The sequence below is a fragment of the Hydra viridissima genome, unplaced genomic scaffold (assembly GCF_058129835.1).
Source record: "Hydra viridissima isolate aposymbiotic clone 2 unplaced genomic scaffold, HvirCarnegie_v1 scaffold_9, whole genome shotgun sequence".
NCBI lineage: Eukaryota > Metazoa > Cnidaria > Hydrozoa > Anthoathecata > Hydridae > Hydra > Hydra viridissima.
Window position 1 is genome coordinate 2,178,360 of NW_028324308.1, and position 27,524 is coordinate 2,205,883.

Here is a 27,524-nt window from a genome sequence, read left to right on the forward strand (position 1 = left end):
CCACGTTTAAAATTCTCTTTCCTTTGAAAATTCTTTCTTTTAACATGCTGCTAGCGCTTTGACAAATTAAATCACCTATTAACATACTTAAAATAAATTTTCAAAACGTTTGCAGCATTAAAAGTAAGCCGTTTTAGTAATTTCTCAGAATTAAGACGAGTTTTGCGCAAGAATAAGCTGCACTCTTTTATCAAAGAATAACCCGAATACTCTTTCCTCAAAGTGTTTTAGCTTTGATTTTTAGGATTAAGGCCATAATATAAAAACAAAAATAACACGCGAAATGACAAACACAAACATAATGCCTAGAAATATGAAATAAATATATTGCAACACAATTGAATCTTCTATAACTATACACTTTGCAGCAAAAGTGGTCTATATTTACATGTTTTTATGTCTTTTTGACTTCTTCGATTCAATCCAATTATCGATTTTTGTTTTTAATTCGTTTGCTAAACAAATTAAAAAATAAATAAAAATGGTTGATGCATTTTTTTTATCAGACATATTACATTCATACCCCCAAATAATGGGCCTCCATTATCTTAATATTTAACAGGGGCAATAATTATTACGAACTCAGTTTTCATGAAAATCTTTTACGCAAAAAGACAAGCAAGAACTCAATTTTTTTTTTAAAAAAAAAAAGAAAATATCCGATAAAAACCTGGCCGAAGCATATCTTCAGTTAATTTTTGCCGATTGAAAGGGTCAGTATTGGAGTTTAGTAGATGGCGTAAAATAACAGACCGATCCATAATTGTACCACTAGGTAAGATAACTGGATCAACCATCACCGTATCAATCAGAGGATCTAAAAGCAAAATACTTACAATCGCATACAATCCTCAAGGAGGAAAAAGAGAGGAATGAACAAACAAATAACATTACTTCTAATTTACTAATTACAACACCAAAGTGTTGTTGATAACCATGGTTTTTTTTTTGTTTTTTTGTTTTACCTTTAAACTCATCAGGAGCATCATCAAGATCAATTGCGTTTTTGTAATTTTCAACAATAATACGTTCCACTCGGTCTGCGAAGCGTCGCAATTGTTCTAGTTGATTCTATGGATGTGAATTGTTAAATTAGCAACAACTTCTTAAGTTATTTGTAGGATTAAATAAAAGCGAGAGAAATTTTTACCTGCGTTTTAAGAACAGTTCTTTGTAACAACATTATGCAGTCATCAAAAAGCTCTTTTCTGTAGGAGCGCTGTAATAAAAAAAAAAAAATTCTATGAGCATAAAAAAAAGGAAATGATCTTCAAAAGGGTTTACGAAAAAATCTAAATGATGACACTAGTTTTTGCAAGAATATGATGGAGAAGGATATAAGCTACTATTCCTTATAAGGTGGATCATAAGTGAGCTCAAAAGTGAGAAATTTTCTGTCCAAAAAAACAACAAAAACAAACGAACAAACAAAAAATTACTTCATCAGCAGCAACAGCTTGAGCAAACTCATCCGAATCCAAATGCAAATATATATCAATTATTCGGTCTAATAACTTCTTCGGTTCGAAGCCGTATTTCTCAGGGTTTCTCACCTGAAGTAGAAAGACAATTACTTCCGGTATTTTTTTTTTTTTTTAAAAAAAAGAAAAATGCCTATAAGAATTCAGCAAGATCTCTAAAGTTTTAAAAAAGGCTTGATAAATTCTAATAAACATACCTTTAAATTTTTATATTTTTCACCTGTTAACTGCTTGACGTTATAGTTTAGCATGACAGATAATCTTTTAGCAAGCTCCTATATAAAAGCATATGTTAAAACATAAATGAAAATATATATCAAAACCAACTTAACATATAAAAAAATAAAGACTGAAGGAAAAATTTTAAAAGAAAACCACCGAAAGTTTCCGTGAATAATAATAATAATAATAATAATAATAATAATAATAATAATAATAATAATAATAATAATAATGATAATAATAATAATAATAATAAACAATAATAATAATAAATAATAATAATGATTATAAAAAAAATAACAATAAAAATGATAATAATAATAACAATAATAAAAGTAATAATAATAATAATAATAATAATAATAATAATAATAATAATAATAATAATAATAATAATAATAATAATAATAACAATAATAATAATAATAATAATAACAACAACAATAATAACAATAATAATAACAATAACAATAATAATTATAAAAAAAATAAATAATAATAATAATAATACATAAAACAGTAATACAAAAACTAATTATTCACATGTTGCAAGAAGGGCCCTTTGATTTCATCAGTCAAATAATGAAGCATATCCACGGTTTCTGTAGCTAGCGTTAAATATGATTTACACTGCCGTTCATCGGTAGCCAATTGGCGTTGCCTCGTTTGACGCGCTTCTCCTGATAGTTGCTCCCATTCTTTAGTGTTTGCCATAGCATCTTGTGTGTCTCTGATATTTCGCAAGGTATCGATGGACTCATCCAACAAAAATGTTGTATCATTTATCAACATGTTGATAAATCGCGTAAAATTATCACAGCTAAAATTCAAAAAAGTAAGAGAATTTTAAATATGTAAAAAATGAATAAAATAGAACCAAAAAAACAGAACATTTTTGATGAAACCTGCTCTCTTTGACTATAGCAGCTTTGTGCATTGGTTTTTTCCATAAACCTTTTAAGATAACAGAGATATGATAGCGAATTCCAAACTTATCATAAAATTCACTTGAACTGCCTGTAGTTTCCACATCTGTAAAGTTGTTTACAAAAATTAACAGATGTTTTTTAATCAAAAATAATGATTTCTTTTTTCTAACTATTCTTCCTACATTAAAACGTAAGAAGAATTTAAAACTTATGAACTTTGATACCTTTAGATAAACAATTTCATAAACACAATTCTTATAATTAACAACACTCTTACAAAACAAAAACAAAAAATTACCAATGTAAAACTTGAGGAGAGATGGAATAAGAAATAATTGACCAATTGGATTTGAAGTAACTTTTTCATATAAGTTAATTGCTCGTGGTTGAAGAGAAGGGTCAATTGCAAATAGCAACTATAAAAGGAGTGAAAACAAACACAATTACAAGATGTTATATTTAACTATTTTTGTCTCAACAAAAGTACAGTTAACAAATTTATAGTAAACGATTAATGCCCAAACAAACTTTTAGTAATAGATCATACATTATAACAAATTTATATTAAAAAAAATCATATATCTTAATTTGTAGTAAAAGATCATATACCTCAACAAGTTTAGCAACTAAGTAAGGATTAGCAATGTAACTATAGTTGCACATTAGAATAACAAGAAGGGGAACAAAACTATCCAAATACTCATCATCAAGGATTTGTGGCATGTGACTTAAAAATAAAATAAAAGTTGAGAAATTAGAGTAAGCTCACTGCAATCACATTTATTATGAACATCATATCATTAACTTTAAATTGTAAGCTTTTTAAATAATAGATAACGGGTGATAAAATGACTAAAAATCAGGACAAAGTTAAAGCTAATTTTGCTTCGTGTTAAAATAAGTATACATAATAGTTAAAATATATTTATTTAGCTCACATATTCTTTTTTTAAAAAAACATAAAAAGTATTTGAATCAATCATTTAAAAATGAAGGTGAACCAAAAAAACGAAAATGAGCAACAGAAACGTGTGTATGAGTTTTATTTGGAAAATATAAATCTCAGCAAAACATACACAGTAAAGCATTTTCTTGCTGAAAATATATCAAGAACTACCATTGACATAATAAAACGCGCTGAAAACAAATTTGGACATGAAAGAAAACCTGGAAGTGGTCGTATAGCCAAAAAAATGCCAAAAAGTAAGGTTTCTAAGCTTAAAACCATGTTTGACCATCAAGATGGTATTTCACAGAGGCAAATAGCTCGTAAATTCAGTATTTGCTATCAAATGTTATAAAAAAGCAAAAGATTCCAAAGTGAGATGAGCAAATGATGCTAAGAATTCGAACATACTGCAGGTGGCTTTACCAAAATTACAGAGACTTTGAATGGATCATTGACGATGAATCGTATTTTACTTTAAATCACAGTTCAATAAATGGAAATGCTAATTACTACTCCAGTGATATTTTGTTGACTCCACAGAATGTAAAATACAGACAAAAAGAGAAGTTTCCAGAAAAAATAATGGTCTGGATTGCTATTTTGGCCAAAGGTACCTCAAAACCATATTTTTGAGAATCTAGCAACGCTATCAACCAGTTTATTTACTTAGAGCATTGTGCTCAAAAGAGACTTATCCCGTTTATAGAAGAGCATCATTTAAATGATAATTTTGTGTTCTGGCCAGATCTTGCATCTGCTCATTATGCTTAAAGCGTGTTGGAATATTTAAAGACTAAAAATATTGAAATTGTACCAAAAAAAGATAATCCGCCAAATTTACCTGAATGCAGGCCCATTGAAAATTTTTGGCCAATATTGAAAGGTCTTGTGTATAAGAATAATTGGCAAGCAAGAAAACTTTCACAACTTAAAGAAAGAATTAAGTATTGTTTGACCAAAGTTGATCCTAATGCTATCCAAGAAACAGTTAGTCGCACCAAGAGTTTGATTGACCGTGTCAGATGAAATGGAGTGATTGAATTTAATTGAATATTATATTGAATAAATTAAATCATTCTCTACAAAATTCTTTTTTTACTTTTGTAAAACATTAAAAAATGAGGAAGTTATGATCCTTTAAACTTTGTCCGGATTTTTAGTTATCAACCGTTACAAAGTATATTTATCACAATTTTTAAAAATAATTTAAAACTCACAAATCAATAAACAATAAACATTCAATCATATCTTCAATATAATAATCGGGTAGTGCTCCAAATTCTAATGGCACTGTTTTTGGAAGAGGATAGTAAGTATCTTTTCCTTGCAAAATAAGATTAAGAAGCCAATATGCTGCGTTACTGTAAAAGCGAAGACACCTTCTCATTAAACTTTCATCAACAAGTCCAGTTACAGCACAAGCATCTTGCGTTATTAAAACCTTAAGAGAAGATATTTTTCTACATTACAATTCAAACAAATTATGCAATTATAAATCATAACAATTGATTATAACTCATATTATGGAAGATAGTCCCAGAAAAAACTTTTTTATGAGGAATTAATCAAAAAATACAAACAAATGCTTCCTTATTTTACACACATTTTATGTGAGAACATAAAGCATTTAAAACCCTCCAGCATGCTGGTAAAACTTATAGCTCATTTCCAAAAAAAATTTATGATAAAACTATGTATTAATATAATACACAACATAATTTTTATTACCTGTATTTTGGCTTTCCACTTCTTTAAAAGCAATCTGTTCCTCGCTGCTGAATGTGTAAGCTTCCAATCATTTTCATGTGATTCTAATTCGTTAATGAGTTTATTCATGTCACGAATTTCACGCATGCGCTGAATATACTTTCGTGTTGCTGGTATAACAGAGATATGATGGCAATGATATGTAAGGAAAAAACACTCTGTTGGAAATTTGGGCTCAACCCAAGCCTTTGATTTCTCTATAAATACAAACTTGTCATATATATATTTGTTAAAGCTTTTAACTATTACAAACCCAGAAAATATTTTGCTTTTGTATTCCAACTTCTTTCAAACACTTAGAAATTTGATAATAATACTTGTTTAAGAATATAAATTTAAGTCCAATAAAAAAAACCATTGCATAGTGTAATAACCCTGGGATTTAATAGTTTCTAAGAGAGTTAAAAAAATCACTAATTCAATAAAAATACCTAAACTATCCTTCCATGCATCAATTTCTTCTTTTTTAGCTTTTATTGCAGAAAATTGTGAAGTGTTCAAACGACATTGGGGGTGAATTAAGTAAAGCTGATCTATCTTCAAAAATCAAAAACAAATACATTAAAAAAAAAAAAAGGGGGGGGGGGGGGGGAAAGGAGGTGACAAATTCACAATTTTTAAGAATGTTTTCCCTTACCTTATCTAATTTGATTTTCACAGAAAGATGCTGAAGAATTGATAAAACATTCAACAAAAAGCCATCTGATGCCAAAAGCTTTTCATTAACCTGCAAATGTAATAAGCTATATTACAGCAAATAAAACTTTTTACAATATATCAAAATATCACAATATTTAAATTTGAAAATAGAAACTTTTCACTAAAAAACTTATATTTAGAAAATAATAAAATATTTTAACTATTTTGAACAAAAATTATTTCCATCTATCTATAATACCTTGTGATATATAGTTGCTAAGTTAACAAGATTTTAGAGTATTTTTTAAAATTACCTGAAGCTGATTTTTTTTAGAATTCCTGGATAAAATTGCAGCAAAGTAGTCAAGGCAATTTCCTCTTACATCAGAAGACAGCAGCAGACTATGAATAACTTTGAACATCTCAGACTAAAAGGGAAAAAAAAACAAGTAATAAAATATATTAAGTTGATATTTAGGCATTACCTAATAACAAAAAAATACTTAGCCGAAAGTTTTTTTAAAAAAAAAAATAAAAAAACATCTTTTAAACTTCATTTTTGTTCACCATAAGCTTTTTATTTGTAAGTTGGTGAAATGCTTTACCCTGACAAGCTGAAGACATGTCCGAAGTGTAGAACGTGTTAGCTGGGTGTTATCAGAACTAGGCTTGCCATCAGAAAAATACTTCTTTGCTACTTTTGGCTATAAAAAAAGAAAATGAAAAAAAATGAAAAAAAAGGGAAAGATGAGAAAAAACAACAACAAACATTTAAAATAGTTTAATAACAGTAAGGTAATTCTTACATCATCTTCAAAGAAAACAGAAAACTGTAAGAAAGGTCCCAAGAATGAAAACATTTGAATTTCCCGCCCACTTGCAGTCGAAAGAGGAACTGGTAACCAATTATGCATACTTGTTATCTAAGTAAATCATTTAAAGTTTACTTAACAATCAAAATACAAAATTTAATTCAAAATGATAGAATTCTGGAAATAATCATGAGTGCCAAGTAACAACTAGTTACAAAAATCACACAATTATCGTGTCTTACCAAACTGCAAAGTGGTCTGGTCCCATTTGCCAATTTAATGTCACAAAGAGTAGAAAGTGCCTTGAATAAATAAAGAAAAAATATAACTGGGGATTTAAAAAAGATCATAACCATAAAAATGAAAAACTTATCTTTCTATGTTAGAGGTATAAATTTATTGAAATACCATTAAAGGATACTTAAAAGTTTCATCAGCCAGACTGCAACGTGAAACTTTTTCCAACATTGACTTTAAAACCGGTTCAAATATCTAAAAGGTGCGCAATAAACCTACACGAAAATTCATCAGTAAAAATCTTAAAATATTTTAAAGATTACTAAAAAAAAAAAAGAATTCTGTTCCCTCAGTTCAGGTGGAAAACTGTTTCTATAGCAATGGTTGATTGTCAACTTTGGACAACAGAAACAAGAATATAAAGCATATCTTGAATTTAAAATAGTTATTATAACACAAGAAAATAGTATGAAAATAGGAGAGCATGCTGGTTATCATCAGTGTGTAATGGTAAATTAAACTGAATTTTACTGGAGACTCTTACTTAACCAATCGCAAGTAAAAAAGAAGAGTTTTTAATGACATAAATGTAATAAGGTATTTTAATAGTTGAAAAAAGTCAGCCATATTGCATCTACTAAAAAGTGGTTAAAGTGCATCAGATTAGCTAATGTTAGATTCCAGCAGCAAAATTTATAATAACGGTCTAACAAAAAATCAAAAAATTACTGATGAAAGATAAAAATGAAAATTATTGTCATAAAAGTTTCCAAAATTATTTTTAAAGAGAAACAAAAAAAAAAATGCTAAAGTAATCAAAGTTCAAAAGCTAGTTAGCAATTTTATAATTATAATTAGCACCTGCTGAAAGCATCCATCACCAGTGAGCCATAAGGTAGATACAAAATTGCTGAGAAATTCCTCAGACAAGCAATCTTTTTCTTCTAACAAAAAATGGGTAATGACACAACTTGCATTGTTCACTCTAAACATAAATTTCAGTACATCAACTTTAAGTACATCAATATTAACAAAAATATTAATTTCAGTACATCCACCTTCATTACATTTATTACTATTTTCATAATTACATAAAATATTACAAATTTATTACAACTTTATTTCTAGATATATCCTTCAAACAATAGTGTTTCACTAACCTTTTGTCTGATAGTTTTCCTTGTACAAGAAGGATGGCATAGTTGATACAAATATCATTCACACTTGATATTACTTTTTTCCACTTTTCATTTGAATTTCTCTATAGATTAATAACTTTCATCAGAAACAACAAAAAGACAAATTGCAGAACAATAGACAATAGTAATAACAAAAAGATGTCATTCTGAACTTCAATTCTAAAGCATAAAATCAGCTGACAGGAGTAAATGTGAGAGCATTCATAATCTTAATAACTTTGATACCAAACATATTTCTTCTAAATTTCCTCTATTTTCAGAAAATAATTTTGGGTTGAATTTGAAATTTAAGTTTATATCAATTTTAAAAGCTAACCAATGATTGAGACCCTTCAGTCTTTGCTCGTTCATAACAACCACATAAATATCTAAGAGCAGCAACACGATGCTCCAGCATTGTATAATCAATAGGAATCTGGGCTAAGGGTGGTAAAACATGGGTTAAATGATCAACCTTTTCAATTATGTCAGTTTGCGAAAGTGCTTTAGATGGATTTATAGACTCGGGCGATGTATCTGACTGCATATTTACTGAAATAACATCAATTTCCTTAAGAACCTGTGAAGCTTGCACTTTAGATGGAAGACAGTTTGATGAATGAAGAAGCTGATTCATAATAATTTGCTGGACAATATCTTTAAAGTTTATCATGTTTTTAACTAAAGAAAGAGGAATATTTAGTTAAAAAGTATAAAAAAAACAACAAAAAAAACAAAAAACAAATTGCAACAAATGCTTTTTTTAAAAAAATAACAAGGAAGGGACTACACTTTAAATCTATTACTTAAAATCTTTTCAAAACTAATTTATTATTAACTCACTTTGTTTTAAACATTAATTTTAAAAAAAGATTTTAATCGACAAATTTATAAAAAAATATCAATGAAAGATTAAATTTATCTAAAAAGATCTCTATATAACTAGCAATATTTTAAATGGGAAATCCTTGAAAACTTTAGTGTGGATCATGATCATGGTTTGAAAAAGATGTTTTACACTTAATCAGGATTTACTTTGTAGTAAAATCCAGTTTGTAAAAATGTTTTAATGATTGCTCATGTAAACGAATACCAGTTGAATACCTGAAGGGTACATACATTTACATCTAGAATATCTATTAACAAACCCCCATTTTTTTAAAATTTCATTTAGAAATATTTTTTTTTGTTTTTCTATCTCAATATTTTTGTAGATAAAAAAAACAAACAAAAACTATGTGATAAGTAACATACACATTTTAATTTGGTGAAATATTTACATGCAAGTATTTTTAATGCATTTAGCACATGCAGCTCTGTACAATGTTTAGACTGTTCTCATAGCCCATTGCTTTTTTTGAATTACTGGATCCTGGATGATATTAAATGTTGTTATTTGAAATGTTTTCAGAGTATTTCTGACACCATCCTGGAAAATTTTAAAATCTACTTGCTATTTCTCTATTGCTAACAATAAAACCACTCTTCATAGCTACTATGTTGGTTTGCTCACTGCTTTTTTGACCCATTTCTATGTATCTTAACTTTCAGATCTTTAAAATCTCAAGAAAAATCTTAAATTTAACTTAAATCTTCATCATTAGCAGTTTTGTGCAAATTTTTATAGATGTCATCATAAAATCAACATTAATTAGTAAAATACTTACAAACAACAGTTGGTTTGAGAAGAAAAAACAGAAGAAATCAATCCAGAACCTTTTTTTCACATTTACACATTTTTTTATATGCACTTGATAAAATGGAAGAGTTCTTATTATGTATTTAGGAGAAGATAATATCATTACTAATATTATAAAGAATCTATAATTAATTATGAAATTGAAAACTAAACAACTCAAAACAATCTGATTACTTATTTCACCATCATATATCTGTTCACCAACTTCTTTAACTAGAGTAAAATTGTTGTCAACATTCTCATGAAACTTCACAAGAAATATCTTCCCTAACGAAGTTAAAATTGCTGAGGTGCAGGCGAAAGTATCTTCCTGAAGAAAAGAGAATGTAAATTTGAAAAAACTCAACACTAAAACTAAAATAAAAGTAACAAAAACTAATTTAAAGCACTCAAAAGCACTAAATGAACATCAGCCAGGTTCCATCAATAAACCTCTATGATGAGATCACATTTTGTCACAGAAATTTGTTGGGGTTCAACTATGGTTGAAGATATTGCTGATTGCTTCAGTATAATTCACCTGATTCTAGAAACAGCTTTCATAAGGTATTTTCAAGCCCAGAATAAAATCTGAAGTTGATTAGAAATATAAGTAATTTAAAGATTTAAAAATGTAAAAAGAAAAATTGTTTAGAAAAACAAATTGTTTAGAAAAAAACAGAACATTAAGATTTAAAAAACAGTTAAATTTTAATATTCATAGAAATTCTTTTTTGTTTGCTTTTAAAGATTAAGAAGTCAAGAGTTAGACTTAATACTAATCTTATTGATATTATTAAACACATATAATGCAAGTAAGAAGCTGTGTGAAATTCAATATCTAGTTGCTGCTTTACTTTGCCAAAGGTTAATAAATTCCAATTAAATTAGTAATTGTAAATTGCTTACTTCTTATTCAACAAATTTGTATGTAACAAATTTGTATTGCTATTATACTAAGTATAGTTCAAGATTAATGAAACATTATCTATGCCTGTTTTACTACAAGAGTTTTATATTTTAAATAATGACATTTTTACATGTTTGTTTAAATAAACTCCAAAAAAGAACATTTAAATATATAAAAATTAGTTTTAAGTTGGGAGCCCTTTAGTTTTAAAGATAATAAATCTTGCAAAAGAAGTCAGAAACTGCTTAAAGTAATTCTAAATGTGTTTGATGAAAACAACAAAAAAGATTTACACTATAACAGAAATAAGAGTAGATTTACACTATAAGCAGAGATAAGAGTAAATTTAAATTGAGAGCAGAGATAAATTGTTTTCTTCTAGCTATTGTAGGAGGTATATCTAAAGACAATTGAAATCTTAATTAGATTGAATCTGGATAAAGCTATCTACCAATTGGCATTTGACTTAAATTATGCTTAGAGAACCTTTGATCTGTTTTCTCATTCTGGTAAATGTAACTGTTTGTAGTATAAAGAAGAACGTTTCTTAAAAGAAAGAACCCCAAGAACATTGGGTAATTTGATGATTGGTGCAAATTGTATGTTGAAAATGGAGCAAAGTTATCAGAGACTGTGAATAAAATGGTTGACATGAAGTGGGTTTCAATGAGTACAGTATATACTGCTTAAATGATTTGGCTGAAATAGTGCTAGTAAACCTCTGGGAAAAACATTTCAGGAGTTTAGCACTTTAACCTAATTTACTACCTATAGCACCTGTTTTCAAAAGTAAAATTATGCATCTTTGGATTAGAATAAGGTAACAATATCAACTGTTAAAGAACTTAAGAGGTCAATTCTTAAGCTGCAGCAAAAAATATATTTAAAACAAAGCTGGAGGGTACCTGAATAGTGCACATAATTGTCAGCCATATTCTCCCATTTGTTTTAAATGATTTATTGTTACCAAAACAAACAGGAGATAAATGAGTTGTAGGAGATAAATGAGTTACAGGAGTTTAAATAATTTATTGTTACCAAAACAAACATGGGGTATGAACAACGCCTTCATACCAAACTGAGCTTGGTTTAAATGAAGGGTTGGATGCAAAAAATATGCACAGAGATTTCAATCTGGTACTTTTTGTATGAATGAAATGTAATATCACATATGGCCTGAGTACGCTATAACCCACCAACTTGAAGTTTCAAAAAAACCCTTTGGAGGGAATAATATATACACATCCCTGATATCAAATATGAAAAAACTGAAATGGAACTATTTCTTCTGAAAAAAAAAAATCATTTTTAAAAATCTCATTTTTTAACACATACTGTTTGAATGATAGCCTCATATATTTTGCATTTTTTACAGTATTTTTTTACAGTAAATGAACAAATTGCATCTTCAGTTATCACTTCTAAAGATGCTTCACCACATGGTACTATCAGAATCACACAGGCAAAAAGTGGAAGACCTGATCCTATTACACAAGGTAAAGCTTTAAGCTAACATTTTATGAGCTATGAATATCACTTATCAGTTGAAGAAACTTTTCAAAAATGTTTATTCATTTGAATTTGTTAAAAATTCGCAACAGTTAATTTAAGCTTTCATATTTCATATTTTTTAATTATCTGCATTTGTTAAATATAAGTGAATGTTTTTGAACATACTTTTTGACAGCAACTTATCAATGGTATTCTTTCAAACTCTTAGTTTTAGAAAATACAACTTATATTTTAAATATGTCCACTATTCATTACAATAATACTTCAATTTAATTCTAGTTCCTTATTGTTCCAAAAACTTTTTTGGTAGTAAGTCAAAGTTGACAGCAGAGGATTTAGTATAACTTCAGCCAAACACAGGGTTGTCTAATTCAAGCATTAAAAAATGTGCCACCACTCTGAATCAAGTTACAAAATCACCAATTGTTAAGCCAAATTATAGAGCAAAGTTTATGCAACTTGGAACTCAACTTACCAATTATTATTCTCAGAGTGCAATTGATATTTGCCTGGATCAAGCAAAAGCAAGGCAAGAAATTGTTGTATGCTGCAAGAACCTTAAAGAGATTCAAAATGTGATCTTGACACAGAAACAAATATACTCAGAATATTTTTTCAAGCTGGATTTGGATGGTGGTGGTGGCTTTTTGAAAATCAATCAAAAGCTCAGTACAAATAGTCCCATTCCATGCCCACCCAGCAAAAGGACCTTGACTTTGCCAAACTGCAGCAGACAGCAGTGTGAAACATACCAGAAAATTATGATAATGTCAAGAAACTTTTGACCTTGATCTGTTTTGAAAATGTTCCATTTGTTGTATCATGTGACTTGAAATTGTCACACATTCTCTGTGGCTTGCAGTGACATGCAAGTAGTCATCCATGCACATGGTGTGACACTGACTGACAAAATTTGGAAAATTGTGGAAATCTTTGTACACTTGGATCACATCAAAATTGCTTTGAACCCTTCAAAGCTGCTGGAATAGACTTGAAAAAAGCAGAAGATTTCAAAAATGCAGCCCAGGAGCCCCTTATCTCTATGTCAAATAGTGAACTTGTGCTTGACTTGATTCCACCAATGGAACTACATCTTCTGGGTGTGGCGGACCTCCTCTACAAAGCATTGAAAGACAGGTGGTCAATGGCAGAAGAAACGCCTATTGTACTTCACATTAAAATCCAGCCTTTTCATCAAGGTCACTCTGCAGGAAATGACTGCCACAATCTACTGAAAAACATTGAAGTGCTTTGAAGGTTTTCTGAACAGAATTGTGCTTTCCAAATTTTAAGCATTATTAACACACTTAGAAAATTCGGAAAAGTTGTTTCTTCCTGTTTTGGAACATCTCTTGATGAGAACTATGCCCAAACAATTACTGAATTTAAAAGCTGACTCCCAAAGTTCATGCTTTGTTCTATCACATTGCACAACTCATTGAAAAATGAAAAGAGCCTCTTGCTAAGCTCAGTAAACAAGCAACTGAATTTCTGCATCTCAGCTTTCATTCTCACTAGGAGCAATACAAAAGAGCAAACAGCTATCCTGAATATGGAAAATAGATGCAACTCTATGTTGTGTACTACAACAATAAAAATTTGTAAATTGCAGTAGAAATAACAGAAATATGCAACATAAATTTTATGTTCATTTGTGTTTGTCATTGATTGTTATTAGAAAGATGCATTATATACTGAAAAATTTCATGCCATGTGTCTATTATCAGATCAAAGGATAATTTCAGAGTTCATTTTTAGAAAAGCATTCCTAATACTGTAAAAAATGCAAAATATAAGACGGTGTAGTTTACAGATTATGTTTAATAAAATGAGAATTTTAAAAAAGATTTTTTTTTTCTCAGACAAAATAGCTTTATTTCAGTTTTTGGATTTTTGATATCAGAGGTGTGTATATATCATTCCCTCCAAAGGGTTTCTCTGGAACATCAAGTTGGGGTTACAGCCTTCTCGGACCATATGTGAATATGTAAATAAATATAAAAAATTATCCTTTTTTTACTGGTGCAATCACATTTTTGTTACTATTATCAGTATATAAGGAGTAATGCATTTAAAAATAGATTTTCATCTCATTTGTTATTGACTTCAGATTTCTTCTAAGCTTGAAAATAACTTATTATTCTTGTTATTAATTATTTAAAAGATAAAATCAGAGAAGAGAAGTTGAACATTGTAGTATGTACGACACATAACATGACTTAGCATAGACAGAAAACCTTTTTAGGATTTTAGAAATAAAATTAACCAACATCACATCATGTCAGAAAAAAAAAAATATCAAAGTTAAAAAATAAAACACAAACTGTTTCTTGAGTGCTAACTCTAATTAATTTTCCATCACGAGGAGGTTTGCTTGTGTTAAATGGCCTTTTGTTATTTTTTTCAAGATATGGAGAATCAATAATTGCTTCGTTATCAATATCCATTGGTTGTGATCCATATCTACTTTCCAAAGAGCCACTTGTCATTAATGGTGACTGCCCTAAAGAAAAGAATGTACTTTTTAGTTTTACTTCAATTAAATAGTTTTATAATTAACTATTTAGATGAGAAAATTTTCTGGAGTGACATGTCAAGTTCATTAAATCTCATGGAACAAAACACATTGTCAGTCAAAGACTTAATTCTAAGTGTCAACTTCTCACTGTTAAACATACTAGTTTGCTTCAGATGTGACTTCAGATTGATGTGATTCACCATACTGACAGTATCCTTGATCAAATCGATTTCAAGGAAATCATTGACAAGGTTATACTTTAACAAGCTGAACATAAAATACCACTTAGATGGATCTATCAGATTCATTCACAGATGGATCTATCAGATTCATTCACAAGTGGTATAAACTATAAATCAAGTTGACTTAAACATCCAGCCAACTTACATACTGAGTCAAGAGAACACTTTTACATGATTAAAAAGTGCAATGTGGAAAGTTATATATGTTTCTCATTATAGTCATATTTTTAAATAAAATAAGCACTGGAATAGCAGATGATTTTGAATGCTGTTGGTGATCAACATTCACATAAATGGAAAAAATTTTTAATTCAGTAGAATTTTAACTCTCTAATATTGTCTTCTAAAAAGAGATCGACTTATACTACTGGTTCTAAACTCAAAGAGCACACTGGCCTAAAGTAAATACCAGGTTCAATTTTATGAGTCTCAAATAAAACCTTTTTTTATCAATATTAGTTCTGTAGTTATAGAAGAGGGTTTTTGAAATCTGGACAAAGTGCTAGGGAGAAAAAATGGAGTAAAGTGTTAACCCTGAGGGGTCCTTGGGTATTTACAACCTTAGAGGTCTTTACATTTTTTTCTCTTTGAATTTGTAGTATTATAATTAAAAATAATAACAAGTTTATAACTAATTTTGTATTATTGTGAATTACAATATTATAGACTAAAGGACCAGCCCCTAATTTGAGTAATAACAAAATACAAAGTTTTAAAAATTGGTATTTTTAAATTAAATTTAAAAATAAATGTTTAGATACAAAAATATAAAAATAAACAAAATAATTAAATTCTTTTCAATCAAAGATCAAAAACTGCTGATACAGACTGTCTCCATGATCTGCTGAGAGTAGATTGTGTCCATAATCTGCTGATAGTAAACTGTCTTCATGATCTACTGATAGTAGACTGTCTCCATGACCTGGATGTTCCTCCTATCTTTTAAAACTTGCCCACATCAATTTGGATCACAACTAAACATCATTCAGTAAAACTTCCCAATGATTGAAGGACACACTAACTTATCTATTTTTAAAGTATCCTCTTGTGTTGCAAGAAACATATTCTTTACATTTGTTAGGGCCTCTTTATAGCCTTGCTTTAATTTGCTGGAAAAACAGCAACTTAAAAAAAAAGCATTCTGAAAATTTTGCAAACACTAAACAATTAAACTTGAATTAAATTAACTAAAACCAATTAACAAAAGAAGTTCTGGTGAAGGAATCAGCTGCTCAAAAAATATAATTAGATCTGAACAAAGATACAAAATTCTAGGATGGAAATCTTTCATAAAATCCATCATTTATAACTTCATTGATTTATTTCTATATATTTACTTTACTGATATTAAAATACTGCTAAGTTTGTTTATTTGTTAACTCTAACAGAAAAGTTCCTTTTTGCAGAATGCAAAGGCTGAATATTGCAGTCCCACATTTCAAGTCAAAAGCAACGTAATACTGTTGATCTTGCAAATTCCCTTTTTCAACAATTTGGCTGAAATTTTTATTAGATTCAAAAATACGAAACTAATTAGGTAAAAATATTAATCATTTCACTCATCATAGTCAAAAAAATTGATGATTACTTTAAATACAAAACCTGCTATTTGAAATCTAAGTCACAGAATAATAACAAATCTAGCAAAAAATTGGATGTTTTCTGAACATAGACAAGTTCTCACAAAAGTATTTGCTTTTTACTATTCACAATCCTCTAATTTCAACAGCCAACCAAGAATATTAAACTCAATAAATAGTTCAATTTCTAAACCTTTATGAAGAGTGGGAACCATCTCTTTTGATTTACTTTTTTTTGTTTTTTGTTTAAGAGTTCTAATTTGTGATTGTTTGACAGGAAGAACGTAAGTTGACTTCAGACTTGAGTACAATTATATGATCAGGAGGAAGGAGACTTGCAGTGCAGCTAATCCTCAGAAGGCTTTTCTACACAACCTATTTTAAAAATAAACTTTTTAATAATAAAAAATAAGAAAGAAAAGGATGGAGATTTAAAGATAAATATACCTTAGGTACTTAAGGTCCTCATTCACCACAAGAAGAATTTAGATCCTTATCCAACCTCTTAAGTTTTTAGAAATTTCTCTAAAAGCCAAACAACAAGAGCATTTGTTGTTCCTTGAATATCCAGGAAAGTTAAACAGCTGCATTTATTCTTCTAGGTTTTCATTCTAACTATTTAAAACTTGGACCTAGATCTGAAATTATAGTTAGTTGAGAGAAACATACTTTGTTACAAGAGATCCTTTTACAAATTTGATATTTTGAAATTACAATAAATATCAAATTTAATGTAGGAAATAAGGTAGTTTACGTTGGGTTGTTACAGGTGATAATCCACAACTAAAACCTTGAACTTCTAAAACTAATTCACATTAAGTTTACTATACATATGAATAAATATATGTAAATTTAAAAGTTTCTTTTAGCGTGGTAAGTTAAGAATCAAACTATTTTACCTCCTGTTGACACACAACTTGTAATAGTTTACAAATGCTTAAGTTGATATTTCCAAAGTTCCAGAACTAATAGAGAATTATTACTTTTAAGTTTTTCATATGTATATTTTGTTTTATCTAAAAGTATATTTAGCACCCATTTCTATTTCAGAAAAGATTTTAGCTATAGCTATATGGATAATACTCTTATGTAAAAAATGGTTTTATTTGAGTGCAACGACATTAAACCTGACACTTACTTTGGCCCAGTGTGAGGGATAAATTACTGAAAAGATAATAAAAATTTTTAGTTGATAAAAAAGCTTTTTATGATTGAGGAAACCAGAAAGAAAAAGAATTGGATTGTAGAACTGAGAATAACCATTTAATAGTTAAATAGTTCTTTTAAGTGAACAAATTTTGATTGACATAAATGAACCATCACCATTTTTATTTCAAATCATCTTTTTGATTAGCACAAAAATTGTTTTTGTTGAGAGTTTAAGTGTCAACTTGCTGTCACTATCCACAAAGATTTTGTTTGCATTTGCTGATCAACTACTTGTGCAATGGTCTGATCTCCTCAATAAATATCCTAGGGCAGGTTATACCAAAAGACTGGTGTAGGGTAGTTATCTAATTTAACTCTACTTGATTAAAAGCAAAAAAAACTTGCTATGGCAGAAAACATTAAAAATTTAACTAGATGTTCTTGGTGTTTGATATTAATGCAATGCAACAACTTAATATTTCAAAACAAAAATAAAACTTTACCACAAATTGCTGGAAAACTTTTATGTAAAAAAATTCAATAGCAAAAGTAAAAAACTTTATCAAGAGTTTTTTTGTTATTAAATTGCTATTATGTGCAAGTAGACAAAAACAATCTGTTGAAAATATAACTTTAGTACACATTGATTATAAAACATTAAAGCACTCTTTTTACTTAAAATTATAAAGTTAACTTGTACACCAAGCTAACTTTCTGACAGGGAATTTTAAAGTTCCAAAGCAGAGTAATAAAAGAGTAGATAACCTCATTTCTTTGAGGATTTTAATAATTTCGCTAGAAATTTTCTTTAAGCCAATAAAAGCTTTGTAAGGAAGGGAAGAAAAAAGACTAACTATATATAACTATAGTTAAAATGCTTCACAAATCAAAAATACAAGACCAAATGAACTTACCATACAATGTGGCATTAGATGCTGGACTTATATTCTCAATATAATGAGTAGTTGGAGAACTAAAATTCAATGGTGTAATGCATAATGGTTGATTAGGGATTCTAAGAGGTATGGCTTGTGGTACATTCCCACCACTAAGTCTTGCCAAGCGACGTTGCCGAACCTTAATATATAACACCATAAAAAAGTAAAAAAGATGGCTTTAAGATTATAATATGACAATATCATTTTATACAAAAGATAAAAAAATAACCATATAAATATAAACATTAAAAATAATTAAACTCAGAGAACACTTTGGCTTATTTTACTTGTAATTCAACTGAAATCTTAATTATCATTTTTATGGTTTATCATTTCATTTATTATTTCATAAGCTTAGTCTTCAATTTGAATTTTGAAGTATGGGAATGGGTATAGATGTGTAAGAACTATATATGTGTGAAAAAGGGTATGAAAAGGAAAATACTAAATGGGTATAAATTTAAAAGATTTTAATTAGACCATAACTTCTTAAGGTATTCCTAAATTAAAGGTTATGACCATGAATTCAAATAAGAATTCATGGTCATAAACCTTTATAGCTATATTTTAAAATAAAAAAAGACTTACTTCATCTGGAGTCAGCTCAGTCATTATATTACTTTTGATTTAATCAAATTAAATCATTAATGAGTATCATGTTTATGCTTAAAAATATAATTGACTGTATAATAAACTTTTGAACAATTCATGAGGTCAATTACTTAACTAACAAAACATATCATCATAAACATGAGCGAAGTATGACTATAAAAATTGTATGTTATAAATTTTACTACATTAAAGATACTTAAATCAGCTTTAAAAAAATTAAGCTGAATTAATTAAATTGAAACTGAAAACATTTACAGAGAATCCAAGCATCAATTATTTACATTTTGCAAATGAAAACGAAATATGAAATTTAAAGAACTTGAGTTATGATAAATAAAAATATTTTCCATGCAGCAATATCAAACATTACGATTATTTTAAAATGAAATAACAAAACACCATCTAATTTACAGCTATAAAAATTGAAAATTTTAATTCTTCAGATTATAATTATTATATAAATAGTAAATCCTTAACATAAAAAAGTCATTCTTTTAAAAGTCTAGCATCATCGCATATCTTTTTATCATTCAGCAGAGGGACAGTTTCTTCTTTGCTATAGAAACAACAGCAACAAAAACAAATCAAATCTTTGATAGGGTCCCAGTCACTATAGTGTGTTAATATTGTCACTGCTACAAAAGATAGAAAAATTGGCAGTGAACCTAGTAAAAATGCATGAGAAAATTTAATACCATTCACAATAAAGTCATATGTTATTGTCATTGGAATAATCATTCCCAGTGCTAATGTTGCCATTAATGAGCTTGTCAAAAAACAACCCCCAAGCCAGAGCAACTCAGAAAACACTGTTCCAATAAGAGCGTTTATTATTAAATAACTCCAAGTAGTCTTATGAGTTGGGAGTTCAAAGTGCTCTAAATTAGTATAGTGAAAAATGACAAATACAGGTAGAAAGAGAATGGCACCAAAGAAACCAACAAATCCAAAGAATAAAGGCATATCAAGTTTTTCACCATCACCAACTTTCTTTTTAATTAAAACAATATAACATGCATAAAACAAGGCACCCAATAAACTATATATTTCTCCAAGGTTGATAGTAGTTGGAGGTCTATTAGGATCAAACCAACAAATAATAAAGATCCCACCAAGGTTAACTAATACAGATAAAAGCTTTGATAAAGTAAATCTATCATTCACAGAACTTGGAAATATTGACGCTAATATTAAAGTGAACAAACCTGAGGTTGAAGATAAGATATTTGTTACTGCGGCAGATTCTTTAGCTAAAGCTTCTTGGTACATTAAAGTACCCAAAATCCACAAGAAAACAAACATTAAAGATAATTTCAATGTATCAAAAAGACTTAGTTTTCCATGCAAAACTTCTAATTGACTATGTAATTCATTAATAGAACTCTGTGACATTCGAGCTAAAATTTGTGCATCTCCATGCTTGTGCGCAAGTGAACGGACTTCACGCACATTATTAAAACAAACTTTTCGATGAGGAACCTCTTCAGAATATTCACTGGAATCATCTTCAGTCATGTCCTCAAAGGTTGGCGGAGTTATATTTCCTTCTGTATTAGGTGTAGATGAGCAAGAAATATTTTCTGAAATGTTCACACTGTGAGGATTGTTATCTGAAAAACGTTTCACTTCCTTAAAAAGTTTTTTGTTTTCATTTGGATTAACACATATAGAAAATAGTTGCTTCTGCCACCTCTTGATAAATACGAAGCCAATTAGGTAAATAGAAAACATTGCTGTTTTGAAGTAGGTTGTAAAAAATGGTTTATTAAAACTTTCATTATGAAATATGTAAACACTCAACTCAGCTGAAGCCACCCAAATAATATCAACAATAACTAGGAGGAAAATTCCTAATGAAAATCTTTTTAAACTTGCTTTTGGAGACTTGTTAACTTCCATTGTCAATATTCATGTTGAAAATTACAAGCATCAAAAAAACACCATGCAACCAGCGTCTTGTGTTATGTGTCTTTTTATTGTTAAGGTTGTATTTTTATCAATTGAAGCTGAAAATACTTTAACAAAAACTAAAAATCAATAAAATATCAAAACAACACAAACTATTAATGTAAAGATAAGTGTAATCAAACAGATATCAAAAAGAAAGAAGCTATTTTGAAATTGACTACTTATTCCGAGAATTAATTATAAAATTTCTTATTGATTTTAAAGATTAAAATAATTGCAAATTGATATTTGCTATATTCGTTTCTTTAATGGTTAATTTATTGTTTAAAAAATCAGCTTTGACAGCATTAAAGCTATGGAGCAACTAATGCTGTCAAATGAAACTAATTGTCCTAAAATTTGCTCTAGTAGTTTACAAATAAATCTAAGTAAAAAAAAGTAAGCTGCATGTAACATTCCAATGCAAGAACATTTTAATGGTAGAATAAGTTGTACCTAACACTCAAAATATAATCTAATAACACTTTTTTTTTTTTTCCAAAAAAGAATAAGTATGACTTAAAGAGAAGATTTTTTGAAAACAAACACTTGACAACAATTTAGTCTATTAAAATTTTGATCACCTTTTACAAAAATAACAAACGGAAATTAAAATAACAAGTTTTATAAATCTGTTCCTAAAAAAACATAAGAAAACTTACAAATCAAATCAAATAAACAGATTTTATCAATTTATTCCCTTATTTATGAAAATAGGTTATATAGATTTTTGCTGGTAATACTTCATTGTAAAAATATTTTTCACCTACGAAAAAAAGTGAACAGTTACCCAATCTCCTGGTATGTTGTTTTATAAACTTTTGTACATAACACATTTTTTAAAGTGACATTTATTTTCTTTCATTCAATAGCCACATTTTATTTCAGTAGAAAAAGTTCTTTTTAACTTTAATGTTCCTGCTTTATGCCGAGATGTCATTTGCTTAAAAAAAAAAAGGAACATCTTGTAAAACACTGAACAATTAGAATAAAAGTTGAGGTTAATTCTGAGATTTCCTTTTAAGGAGATTCTAGGTTTTCAAAAACACTGTTGGAAGTGTTTAACCTAAAATATACATTACTACAATTTTGTTTTTAAATATAATTTATTACACAAATTTTGATTTTAAATACAATTTTCATGTATGAATTGTTAAAAATAAACTTTAAAATTAATAACTAAATTTTCAAATGTTAATTTAGAAAGATAAGAATTGATTTTTAAAAGCTTTGATTTAAAAAAAATCTTAAAAAGGAAAAAATATATAATAAAACATCCTGACAATTATTTAATATTAAAATGTTTTATGAAATGATAAAATCACGGAGAAAAAAAAAAAAAAAAAAAGCATTTAAAGATTTAGCATCAAGATTTTAGAAGTTTATGAGTAAATGAAAAATATTTTATTAGCTCAAATCATTTTAAATACCTAAAATAGAAGTCTGTATACTCAATAAAGTTTCAATCATAAATTTATGTTTTCTTGAACTAATGATAAAAATTTCTTGTTTTTATCTCAAAACTTTATTAAAAAAAAAAAAAAAAGACCGATTCTAATTACATTCTAAGTTCTTTTTCAGCAGCCTGTGGCTGAAAACCTAAAAAGCGATTTCAATCTAATTGTTGGATTAACTACCCACTCAGATAAAGACACTGAAGAAAAACAAAGTGGACAGATTTCTGAATCTAGTGTCAGGTCAAGGAACTGACAGCTGTTAGCATTTCAAAATTATCAGCAGGAGCAAGTGATGCTGCAGCAACTGCATTTTATAATTTAACAGTATCCTGGGACAGAACAGATGTCATTTGATACCACTTTAGTGAATACAAAAAGACTCACTTGAGCATGTATGTTTCTGAAGAAAAAAAAAGTGAAAAGTATTACTGTGATTGGACTTTTAACCATAGAAGCAGTAAACATGCATTCAATTGGTACATCAAAGAGATTTAAAATCACAGTGTTCAAAAGATTTCAGGCACATTGTTGATGCAATAACTTTTCAATAAATGAACTGGAAAATAGCTTTGTATCATGCAATGAAATGAAAGTGGAAAATGAAATGAAAAAATTCTTTAAAATTGGCTTCTAAACAATCCTCTGCAATTATTTTAAAGACTATTAAGTTCTGACATTGACATTTACATTACCATTTGAATTAACTGCATGCATTTAGTTTTCCCAAGAATGTTGACTTGAATCAGATAAATTTTTTGCAACCTTCCTTTGTGTAAGTTAAAAACATATAATAATAGCCAGTGACTATAACTTTTTCACCCTGAACAATTGTTGTGTGATATAAAAATGCATACCAGACTGTTGATTTATTATATTTAGACTGTTTCTTTATTGAAAAAAAAAAAAAAAAAAAAGTAGTAGAACAGAAAAGTAAAACAGAATTATTTACATCAATGAAATTTTCAAAATCATCCTCAAGTTCTTTGTCAAATAGGTCATAATCAAACCAAAAAAAAAACAAGTCAACAAATGCACTCTAAAAAACCAGTTGTTATTTGCTATTATTACTTGAGTTTTCGGTGTGTACAATAGCACACATGAACAATAAAGCTTCATGGTTTAATTATATTGGCTAAGCTTTTTTATTTTAATCTTTTTACCAAAAATTAAAAAACTGTTTAAAAAACAAAATAAAACATTAAATCAAAAACTTGATACGAACTTCATTAACTTATGAAGTCAGATTTTATTTTTTGCCTCAAAGAAAAGATTTAAATCTTCATTAAGTCTTATACAATGATGTTTATTTTGAATTTCAATGTTTGTGTTCTTCCTTTTTAGAAAAGAAGATGGAACAGATGTTACAGCTAAAAAGCTTTCAAATATTCTTATTAATTTGATCAATTTTTTTCTGCAGTTGATTCAGGTAGAGGTTTTTGAAGCAACAATATTTTGGTATTGATGCCACTCATTCTTTTTGCCAGTCCTAAGGGAGACAGTTTACTATCATTTTTTTGGTTTATATTAGCACCAAATGAGACTAAAAGTTTTACATTGTCATATCAGAGATATAAAACAGCTCAATATAATGGAGTATTTTTATTTTGGTCTAGAGAGTCAACTTTGGCTCCATTGTATACTGACAATCTCTCATAGCTGTTTCATGTAAAGAATGTACCCTTATCTGTAAAATTAATATCACAATGTTTTAAAGACTTTTTGTTAAATGCATTTAATAAAGACAAAACGCTCTCTTCAACATTAATTCCAGTGCCATATCAGAAGAATTATACAGCTTCAAATTTTTATTTTCTAAAAGTTTTTCACAGAGTTCATCTTCAACTTTTGCCAGATCACCATTTAGAGATGGGCTACTTGTCATTTACTGACTGAACATCAGACGCCTTTTTTTTTTTTCTAATGGTCAAACACACTTACTAATAATTACTAAAACTACTTAAATTTTGAGGAAACAAACTTACACAATTCTTAATGTGAATATTTTTATTAAGTATATAATATTATACTTAGTTTTATAATCAATACAACAATAATGTATAATGATATTTTTAGAACAAAATTTATATTTTCATCCAGCAGTAATTAAGTAAACAGAGATCATAGTAAAAAAAAATTTCTCAAATAAAACTAAATAGTTTTTTGTAAAGAACTTCAGTATTTTGGCATTTGTTTTTAGTACTTTTTATTTTTAATTTTAAGTCAAAATAACTTTTTAAAAAAAGCAAGAAACGATTAATTTATTGAGATTGGTAATTCTGATATAATGTACTTTAAGAAACTCTAGAGATCTGGCTAATGTAATTTGGCATCACTAGCCACTTTGAAAATAAGCAATTTATTTCATTGATAATTTGAGTAATATCTGTAATATTGGGATGAGGTTTGTTGTTTATATTTTAAAACAAGGAGTAAATATATGGTCTAAAATTACAACAGTAAAACATACTATGTAAAGTATAAAACTTAAGCAATTGTTTAATAATAGGCAGAATTTTAGAGGCAGAATCAACCCTTTTCTTTTTTTTTTTTTTTAATTGTACTTAAAAACAAATTATATTGTCATTCAAAAAACATATTTCCTCGAAAATTTATGTGAAATGTTAAAGAAAATTCATACTTCTATATAAGTCAAATAAGTAATCAAAGTCATCACCCGATTCGGATACACAACCAAAATCAACTTTATAATCAATTTTTGCAATTTCAGTGTCATATTCAGCCAGAAACCTTAGATCTTCAATGAGAGGTGGCTGAAGATTCTCATCTTGTTTTTTAAGCTTGCACTGAGTTCTAGGTAATGTGGTTTTTACTTGGGAGCTAAGAGAAGTTAGAGAAGCATACCTTCGGTCATTTAAATCATAATCTAAATGATTCAATTTGCTATGTGTTTTCATATTGACATCAGAAATCTCTTCTAATACTTGTTTATTGTTAAAAACTGCATTTTTAACCTCTTCAAGTTGTTGCACAAGTCGGTTTGTAGAATTTAATGCAGGATATGAAAGACTAAATAAATAAAAACATAAAATCTCTTTATTAACCCAAGGTTTCTTCAATATAGAACAGAGTATAAAGCATGCAAATGTGTATATATTTACGTAATAGTTCATAAAGCTTTTTATATATATATATTAGTTTAAGAGCCTTAAAAAGGATAAGCATCTCATCTACTTACATAAACCTAAAAATGGAAAAATCAGACACATCTTTAAAATATTTATGATTTAACTACAAAATTTTACTGGATTGTATTAAATTAACTTACGGACAAGAATCATCAAAATCTTTAACATTTTCTTTGACTGTAACACCACTTTTTATAACTGGTATGGATTTAAATGCTTCATTGACCACATTAACCTTTTTTTCAGGCGTCAGAATTAGTTTGCTGTTTGTTTCAAACAACTTTGGCCTACATGAGGGTATTGGTGCAGTATTAGGGAAGCTTTCAGCAGAATCTACCATCTGCACACTTCCGTATCAATGTAAATAGATTGTTTTATCTGATAACCTTGATTTGATTCACAAACATACATGCATATATGCATACATACATACATACATACATACATACATACATACATACATACATACATACAACATACATGCATACATACATACATACATACATACATACATACATACATACATACATACATACATACGTAATACATACATATGCAGGAAAGAAGGTAGGTAAGTAGGTATGAATATATGAATATTGCAAGGTAACATATTAAGGCAACCAATAATACTTATGAATTGGATTTTGGAGTAGATTTTGTTTCAAAAATTTAGAAATAATTTACAGAACAGCATTTTCTACTAATGATACTAGCACAACTAATACATTTGCATAAATTATATATTTATAACTAGATTAAAAGCATTATTTTTTCACCCATAGTTAATCTAGTTAAGAAAGGGTGTTATTTGACTGCAAGCTGTTAATAAAGCATAAAGTTTAAGGTTTAAGTTTTAGTAAAAAAAATAGCCGACGTTGTAAAAAAATTGCTTAAAAACATAAAATCAAACTTTTATTATTGTTATATACGATATAAGAAGCAAAACAAAATAAAAAGGTTGCCAAGTATAAAAACGTTATCCGTATGCATTTTATGCACAGCTATGCATTTATTGATGTTTTGAATATGTGCGATCAGCACTAATCCGGTTAATTTGCCGGAAATAAAATAACAGTAATGAAACCCATAAAAATATCCTTGAAATATAAATATTTAAGTGAACTGAGGTAACGGTTTCACTCTGTAAGTATTAAACTTAATGTAAACAAAGGTTACTTTGTAAGTTTTGTAAAAACTAATGACGTGAAACAATTAACCAAAACTTTACAAATAGCCAAACGTAACAATTTTTATTAAAGGAGTGAACAATGTCTTTAAACGAGTTTTTTGCTCATAAAAAACATTAATGAAAAAGTACCCTTAAAAATACTTTTTGTTAGAAAGTCTCCTTAATTTAAATACAATGAATTCCATTTTTTGCGAATTAAATTCTAATACGTAGTAAGTCGATTAAATAAATCAATTCGAAACCAAATTCTAAAAACATTTTACAATCGTTATGCAACAGTTAAAAGAAAAAAATCATACGTTTCATAAAAAAGAGTTACTTCTATTGTAATTTTAATGCGCCCTGAAAAATAATCAAGAAATGACTTAAGGTGACGTAAATCTTCTTTGATTACAATACGTTCAATTTATTGCACACAGATCTAGTTTTGAT

General features: G+C 28.1%; 2 protein-coding genes across 3 annotated transcripts; both read right to left on the minus strand.

Annotated features, from left to right (window-relative positions):
* Positions 1-302: 302 nt before the first annotated feature.
* On the minus strand, positions 303-26,345 carry LOC145185306 (ubiquitin conjugation factor E4 B-like). The gene is made up of 28 exons (XM_090097591.1): positions 26,044-26,345; positions 25,383-25,784; positions 19,330-19,360; positions 18,718-18,880; positions 14,639-14,817; positions 10,088-10,223; positions 8,552-8,895; positions 8,197-8,297; positions 7,898-8,021; positions 7,208-7,291; positions 7,042-7,101; positions 6,794-6,910; positions 6,593-6,691; positions 6,302-6,415; positions 5,986-6,075; positions 5,780-5,885; positions 5,310-5,545; positions 4,799-5,022; positions 3,242-3,359; positions 2,931-3,048; positions 2,609-2,735; positions 2,247-2,523; positions 1,679-1,756; positions 1,440-1,553; positions 1,151-1,219; positions 966-1,071; positions 671-817; positions 303-455 (listed from the first exon to the last, which is right to left on the minus strand). The coding sequence occupies exons 1-28, from the start codon at positions 26,241-26,243 to the stop codon at positions 385-387; spliced, it is 4,035 nt and encodes a 1,344-aa protein (XP_089953717.1). The 5' UTR covers positions 26,244-26,345; the 3' UTR covers positions 303-384.
* LOC145185784 (solute carrier family 35 member F5-like) lies at positions 19,660-21,809 on the minus strand. Of its 2 annotated transcripts, XM_080061796.2 has the most exons (2): positions 20,559-21,379; positions 19,660-20,474 (listed from the first exon to the last, which is right to left on the minus strand). In XM_080061796.2, the coding sequence occupies exons 1-2, from the start codon at positions 21,250-21,252 to the stop codon at positions 19,840-19,842; spliced, it is 1,329 nt and encodes a 442-aa protein (XP_079917922.2). In that variant the 5' UTR covers positions 21,253-21,379; the 3' UTR covers positions 19,660-19,839. The 2 variants fall into 2 exon arrangements, with proteins under 2 accessions (XP_079917922.2, XP_079917921.2); XM_080061795.2 differs by having other exon boundaries at positions 19,660-21,809.
* Positions 26,346-27,524: the final 1,179 nt, after the last annotated feature.

What these genes read in the sequence shown, in the direction of transcription:
- LOC145185784 (XM_080061795.2), bottom strand. Translation starts at nt 21,252, where the DNA reads ATGGAAGTTAACAAGTCTCCAAAAGCAAGTTTAAAAAGATTTTCATTA.
- LOC145185306 (XM_090097591.1), bottom strand. Translation starts at nt 26,243, where the DNA reads ATGGTAGATTCTGCTGAAAGCTTCCCTAATACTGCACCAATACCCTCA. An exon ending in GATATATGATGGTGAAATAA is followed by an intron (nt 8,896 to 10,087) that starts GTAATCAGATTG and finishes CTCTTTCTTTAG; the next exon opens with TTAAAAACATGATAAACTTT. An exon ending in CTGTTTTCTTTGAAGATGAT is followed by an intron (nt 6,692 to 6,793) that starts GTAAGAATTACC and finishes CTTTTTTTATAG; the next exon opens with CCAAAAGTAGCAAAGAAGTA.